The 8,097-nt window shown below is 40.1% G+C and overlaps 1 protein-coding gene across 1 annotated transcript in view; it reads left to right on the plus strand.

Moving 5' to 3' along the window:
- The first annotated feature begins 1,516 nt into the window (after positions 1-1,516).
- Positions 1,517-8,097, plus strand: part of LOC311127580 (heparan sulfate glucosamine 3-O-sulfotransferase 3B1-like) — a 39,016-nt gene continuing 32,435 nt past the window's right edge. Inside the window, exon 1 of the mRNA XM_084159397.1 lies at positions 1,517-2,447. Within this exon, the coding sequence (XP_084015523.1) occupies positions 1,858-2,447 (590 nt within the window). The 5' untranslated portion in view covers positions 1,517-1,857. The remainder of the gene's footprint in view (positions 2,448-8,097) is intronic.

The raw sequence follows: 8,097 nt of genomic DNA on the forward strand, positions 1-8,097 counted from the left end.
AATACTAATACTAATAATAGCCTAATATATATATATATATATATATATATATATATATATATATATATATTTATTGTTATTGTTGTTATCAATAATAAAGGTATGAACCATTGTTATTAATAATTAATTAATGGATATTTATGTTCACTGTAAAGAAAATACAAAAATAATCAAGTGGCTAAGGATACTAACTATTCCTGTGATAACAACCGCACATTTCTTCATCTAAAATGACTTGCAAGTTGATTTCACAAAGGTTTCATCTTCATTATTGTCAAGCATCTAGCTACTATTTTCTCCAAGTTCTCTGCTAAAACAATTGGGTATAGACATTGTCATGACTACTTTTTGTTATGAATACTAATTTGTGGCCTATATCTCGATGTAACTTTCTTTAAAAAACACAATAATCGAAGTGTTTTTCTAATCGAAAATATGGAAGAAAATATTTAACGTATAATGCAGCCTATATACTGTGCTTCGCACAACCGATGGCCTATATGTTTGGCAATGCAGAAGATCTGTGCCAGCAACAATTATATCAGTTGATATTGAGTTTGAGATGACAAGATGGATCATAACTGTAACAGAGTTATGCATAATAAATCATGTGTTGTCGTAGGCCTGTTGGCTATATGACACAGAACCAGAGCAGACTACCCTATCCAGTCCAATGTGTTAATATACCATGGTATATCAGACAGGTATACGTTGGGAACCCGTTTATAATAGCAATAAGGCACCTCGGGGGGTTGTGGTATATGGCCAATGTGGTATATTATTACCAATGCTAAGGGCTGTATCCAGGCACTCTGCGTTGCGTCTTGCATATAACACACCCCGTCGGGCATTATTGTTTAATTATACCATGGCATTGTTGAATACTTGTTTCTGATTGGCTTGAAGCTTCTGATTGGCATTCTAGAGCGTGCATTATTTCCCTATAAGGCACAGTATATTTGCACAGTAGAATTCAATGGCTATAGTTACTTTTTACATGTTTTGTTTGAGCTGCTTTTGGCATTGTTGAATTTGATGTTCATCATAGCAAGCTAGGACTGATGGGTTGGTTAGCTAAACTAGCAAGTCTGTTTGTTTGGTTACCACGAAAACTACGGTCGTTATCTAGTAAACTTTCTAGCTACTTCAGTGGATGTTGAACACATTTCTACCGGCAAATGAACACATTTGTAGCAGCAAATGTGTTCAATTATAGCCATGGTATAAAAGGGATTATCAACTCGGGGCTCTATGCGTTCTCTGGAAAATAATGCAACTCCGTGGAAGGTCAGTTCCACGTCGTTCATTATTTTCCACAGAACGCAAAGCACCTCGTTGACGGACAGTTACTCAATCATCTCTACCAGGATTCCACGCGAGCGCCCTCCCGCAATCTCCTGTGATAGGTCAGTTTAGCTTGTTATTTCGCTTGCGTGCGTCAATTGGCCATGGTGACTGTCAATCAGACGTATAGATACGCCCCTCGCGGTGTAAAAGGTCTAGTCCTCCGCAGAAGCCTCTGACTCTAGCAGTTGCTTGATGGGTTGGTGACGGTGGTGCGTGTGGAGAGAGACGGCTGGGGCTTGGAGTAGCACCACTGAAATGCACCAGTCGTTCGTATCAATTTCGGAATTCTTTCCCGAGGCTCTGGTGAATAACAATTACAGCATGCAATGACTTTACAATTACAGCATGCAATGACTTTTCACCCGTGGATACATCATCCGCTTTAGTTTATTTGCTTGCTTTATTTAGTTTTTCGTTTTAGGTGAATGGCGAGGATACTTGAGGTACCATCGAGAGTGAGTGGTTTTGGCAATATGTGTTGCTGCAATATGGTATGCAACCGCAAGGCTTATGGAATATAGCCTGATTTGTCACAATCTGTATGCGTTCTCATTCAGCCCGGTGAAAAATAAACTCTTTCTGCTCGGCATCATGTTTTTACTCTGGGTATATATGCTTTACTACTGCGTTGGCTACTGTGCCACCATGCCTAGTTTGGTCGTGGACAATTACCGGGGAAAAGAGACTGTGACGGGGTCCGTGGTCGGTAAAAGGACAGAGAATAACGGCAGAGAGGACCTCATGTCCAGACTGCTCCCTAAACTCCAAACCTGGGTGGATATAGAATCCGATTACGACGAACCATCCGTCCGGACCTCCTCCAGAGACTTGCTCAATAAAGAGATAGACGCGTACAGAGGAGCCGAGGACTGGGATGAGATGAGGGGTGAGGGGCAGAGAGCTCCTGAGCCCGATGCGATGTCAAGTTTCTCCAACGGCTTGGGGAGCAAGAAACTGCCGCAGGCGATCATCATCGGGGTGAAGAAAGGAGGGACGCGCGCACTGCTCGAGTTCCTCCGGGTGCATCCAGACATCAGAGCCGTGGGAGCCGAGCCGCACTTCTTCGACCGCAACTTCGAGAACGGACTGGAGTGGTACAGGTAAATACATCTACATTGTATGCTCTCACATTCGATGTGCATTAAAGATAGGCTATTAGACGTACATCAATGATTCCCATAGATGAACCAGCGCTATACAAGAAACGGTGAGAGAATAGGCATTACGGTCATAGCTATCCATCCAGTTATTAGAGCTCAACTTCCAATAGTTGTCCATAGCAGCCTATTGCTTTTCGTTTCATTGCCTGAATCTTCCACAAACATTATATTGGTTTGCAAACTTTGAAGGGTTTCTTTGCATTAAAACATTATAATATTGACTTAGAATGGTATACTTGACAATGTATTAAAATGACAGGAAAAGTTTGATTGTCTTATTTATTACATAGTTATAACCATTATATAATTAAACAATGCATGTAAAGGATTCGATAGTATAATTGAGGCTAATTATATCTGTGCGTTTTAGTAATATGATTTGTATTAATAATTTATGAAATAAAACTAAATATGTCCCCAAACTAAATTTAGTTAGCTCCATAATACGTAATAATAGGCCTTGATCATATCTTATTCGCTATTTGCAACAGAAGTTTATTCTGAATAAATGTTTAGAGATGATGTCAGTGACCATATTTAGGCCAATATAATATCTCTATAAGCTACAGTTAGTGACTATTATTCCAATAGATTTTTTGTTCTATATTTGTTAGTAGGGTGCTTTTCAAAACTCCAAGCAGTCTTGACATCAACGTGGACATATGATCATCCAGTATTCAAACCTGAGTAAAACTGTAGGGTCATTGAATAGCATTAGTGAGAACAAATTCATATTTTTGTATATATCTTTCTCCATGATCCGGTAGTAGGCTAGGCTATGCCTGAATAATGAACCAATGCACCGTCACCGTTACAAAGGCTATGGTATGGGCTGTGCGGTTTCCACGTTGTGCAGTGGTCTCTATTGGACACAGTGCAACATGGCAAGATAACAGGTTACTTTTCAGCGCTGTTAAATTGAGTTTAACCTTTGTTAATATTAAAAATAATGAGTTCATTATAAGCTAGTAATACATGTGTTTCTTATACTACAATGCTGAAAAGGTTAGGCAATGTGCAAGTTGTTGTTTAATGTGGGAAATGTAATGAATTCTAGATCGAGAAATTATAGGCCTAATGTGTTAAAAATAAGCTGTGCTTGATTACTTTAATTATCAATTACATTTTTTTTCTATTTACAACTTCAATGTAAATAAATATGCAATGTCAGGCTATACTTATTATTTTAGAAATACATAATAAATGCACTCGAATGGAACATTAATTAATCTACAACACAATAGCACTGAGCTGCTCTGAGAACAACAATCAAACAAAAACGATTCAAACGTTTCTTAAGATGGTAGCTAAGTAACCTTTATACAAGCCATTTACATGTTAACAGACAATGAGTGGGAGGAGGACTAATAAATAATTAAAAATCATAAATTAATGCAAAATCCCACCAACAGTATGAGCGCTATTCCTTGATCAATATTTTGAAATACATGACCCACCCTCTCCCTCCCTCTCCTATATTCTTCATGCATAATTGAACATTATAAACAACGGGCATAGCAAGTGTGACTTCTGACATAAATAATGAGGCCTCTACCTCGCGTTGCATTCTCTTGACTCGGCCTATAAAATAAGTAGGGCCTACTCATTTGATGGCGCTTGCATTAGTAATATAATTTAGACGTGTTATTCAATAGGCAACTATAGTCAACGACGACTCGGCAATGGCAACTCACATCCAGTCAATATGAGTGGAACATTATGTAGCCTAATCATCGTACCTAATTCAATTAGTCAAAACAAAACTTTAAAAGAATGAAGTTAATGGATGAAATATGTGCATTTAAAATTTAAGTGTAATATCGCTGTGAAATGTAGCCGAAAATAACTGTTGAAGGTCTTTGCAGCAAAATCAGGGAGCATAGTGGTTGGTTTCCTTCTCGCCGTAACCCCGGGGACATTGCTTAGTTTAGGGAGAGTTTCTCCCTCTCTTTTCCCTGGACGCGGAGCAGAACTAATAGCTTATCTGTCAAATTGATAAAAACACTTCTGGATTGCATGCCCCTCTGAATAACCGGATTTGGTGCAGTGTGGTGTGAAGAGCCGGGTTGTTAAATATGCGAGGTGGTTGAGGGCCCCAACTAAAGTAAAGCAGTGAAATGAAAGAAAAAGCGCCATGAGAATCCTGGGTGTTTAGAGGGGGTGACGGGCTATATGGATTTGATTCATAATAAAAACACAGTCTGCCGCCCAATGTATTATTCAGGGAGGGATGCAACTTGAACTTTTGAATTTGCATTGATAGCCATACCCTAGAAGTAGGCTATTTATTAAACTGTGCACACTTTGGCTGAAACACGTTATCCAAATGGTGCTAGTTATATCATGTTATTTACATTTTCCATGAACCCAATTTCCTCTTCATCATTGCATAATTTTAGAAAGAACAAACACCGGTAATAGGGAACATTGAACCGTTTTTGATGACGGTAATGTGGACAATGGCTGCGGTGGATTCTTTTGGGTCGGTTTCGCAACCATAGAGATCCTATTAAGGGTGTGTTCGTAAATTCAATCTGGAGTGCCAGAGTGCGCTCAGACTGAGCTCTGGGCGTTCGTAAATTCAGACCGTTGTCAGATTGCCCGTTCGTAAATTCAGAGCGTTGGTGACTGTAACTGTGCTGCTGGCAACAATGTAATTACGCTTTTTTGCCTATGTTTACTGACACCGGCCATATTCAACGGGTGTTGAGCGTTCGTAAATTCATCAGTTTATATGTCAGAAAATATGTAATAGAATTATTGTCAACCTAAAATATTGTCATAAAATTATAAATACAGTTTATACGGGTTTTATACACATTTTCTGTATAAATAGCCTCTAAAATATATGTGCAGACAATAAATGTCTCAGTTTTGTTTTCCTGGAAAGCTGTGAGTGCTATTACATGATACAATATCAGTAATTGTTGCATTTATAACTTGTTACAGTCCTATCATCAACTGATTTCAGACAGTGTATGTCTGTGGATTGACTGCATTGTTTAAATGGAATGTTGGCATATTGGCAGTTAATTTGAAAAATGAATGTAATCATTCCTCTACAACTGTCTGGCTAGCTAGCTAACAAACATACAGTGCAGATAAATTCTTCAAATTCAATATTTTACACTATTTTATCACAGCACTGGCAAACCATGGTTGACCAACTCCCTGACCAAAATGGCTGACCTTAATCCCATCATAAGAAGGTTAATGTCCATTCTAGTATTCTAATTCCTAATTCTATGGATGCAACCCTTTCTCTGACCGCTGTTTACAGAGAAAACATGATGCAAGGGCTGCCTGCTGGCGGGCACCATGTAAGGAACGGATAAAATAAACACAAATGCACCTACGTTTTATCTGCTCCTGGCTGTGTTTTATCTGGGCTCCTAGCTGTGTTTTATCTGGGCTCCTGGCTGTATTATGTCTGGGCTCCTGGCTATGTTATATCTGGGCTCCTGGCTGTGTTTTATCTGGGCTCCTGGCTGTGTTTTATCTGGGCTCCTGGCTGTGTTATGTCTGGGCTCCTGGCTGTGTTATGTCTGGGCTCCTGGCTATGTTATATCTGGGCTCCTGGCTGTGTTTTATCTGGGCTCCTGGCTGTGTTTTATCTGGGCTCCTGGCTGTGTTTTATCTGGGCTCCTGGCTGTGTGGCCCATAAACCCTAGCTATCTGTCTCTTTAGGCTTATCATTTGATGGGACAATAGTAGCAATATTGGAACACAGTGTAGTTTGATCTGTGGACAAAGGTGCGCACACACACACACACACACACACACACACACACACACACACACACACACACACACACACACACACACACACACACACACACACACACACACACACACACACACACACACACACACTGTTCAACTGACTGAAAAGTTCAGCTGAGCTTTTCTATCTAACCCAGTTTGTCAGAAAGCATATCATGTTTTTAGTAAGCTGTAGTGACTCCTCCTCTCATGCAATCACAAATGTCTATATCTGGGCACTGGTGGTTTTGGCCCAAGACACAAACGCCACCCAAACAAACTGAGGAGTTGTTTTGTTGCTGTACCTCTGTCTGTCCTGCTCTTATTTAACTTTATGATGTGAAACTCAGTCTGGATGCCTTAAGAGATGTGTGGGTCATTTATGAAGGGTTTTGCAATAGTGTAAAGGGATTGTGTAATGCCATGATGTTCATTTGCACAATACTACTGTACCTTCTGTTCTACATATCAGAGAGAGAGAGAGAGAGAGAGAGAGAGAGAGAGAGAGAGAGAGAGAGAGAGAGAGAGAGAGAGAGAGAGAGAGAGAGAGAGAGAGAGACTCTGGATAACATAAACACAGCCTAACCAGCGCTGCTAGGGCGATGGTCAGAGTGAGGTGTTATCTCATTTGTGTCTGGAAGTAGCTAGCCAATGTTAGCTTGATGGTCAGAGTGAGGTCAGAACGCTCAGATCAACCCTACTCCTCGGCCAGAGCGTCCAGTGTGCGCTCTGATTGCTTAGAGAGCGAAACACTCTGAATTTACGAACGCCCAGAGGAACGGAACCTTCATGTGGATTTGATTGTCAAATTGATTGCAACTCCGCGATTATGACAGTTTGTGGTGGTGGTGCTTCTATTTCTGTGTTCATATTCCATATAGATGTATTGGTTATGAAGGGGCTTTGATATATAATTACTGGTTCTGTGGTTTGCTACTGTGTGGTGGGCTTTCATCTCAGCTGCCTGTCAGCTCTATGCAGCGCTGTACTGTGGTCTTTCACTGCTCCTCCCCAAAAGCGTTTTTATGGTTTAACAAGTAGTTCTGAACACTTATAACCACAAGGCTCCTAACTTTCAAGCTCTAGATATGGAATCTGTCACTCTTGTGTGTATGAATAACTGAGGAAAGATCGATCTGTGCTTCTGCATAATCTCCCCAGCCTCTCCCTATAAGAAAGAGAATAGTTGAGCTTTGTCTGAACAAAAGTTTATCTTGAGTTTCTGGCATTCAAACTTTTTTGTCATGAAAATGAAGTGTATTCTTGCCTTGAACTGGAGCTCTTGGGGAATGTGCAACATTCATTTGTTGACCTTTACTGTCTGTGGTTAGTGATTGTACATATGATACTTGTAAACTGTCACATTTATTATTATACATTAGTGAATGAGGGCTGTTTTGAGCCTCTCTGGAGACTGTTTGCTCAGAACAATGACAGCACCATGGAGAGCTGAGGTGGTGTAAACATCTATATAATGGTCATGCATTACAAAATGGCCCTTAGTTCACCATTATGTAATAGTAGTGCCATTCCCATATAGCGATTACAATCCATTCATGTGCTATATTAAATCAATCTACATAACTCATATATAACTCATAGTTGATCATTGAGACCCCAAAATATCACCAATGTGGATGGGCTTTCTCAGCCATGCCAAGTTAATCTGGCTGCTGTTTTGTTTGCAGTGGTTGATCAAAGGTTATGCTTCAGTCTTCTGTTGAAGGACTAGTTGGACTGAAATGGGGCCATCCCTGAGCAGGGTGTCTTTGTGGGCCATTGAACCTTTGTTTCCCCCCACTCCGTGATAAAGAACCAAAGAAGTAAA

Source organism: Coregonus lavaretus (assembly GCF_964263955.1).
Source record: "Coregonus lavaretus genome assembly, chromosome: 1".
Taxonomy (NCBI): Eukaryota; Metazoa; Chordata; class Actinopteri; order Salmoniformes; family Salmonidae; genus Coregonus; species Coregonus lavaretus.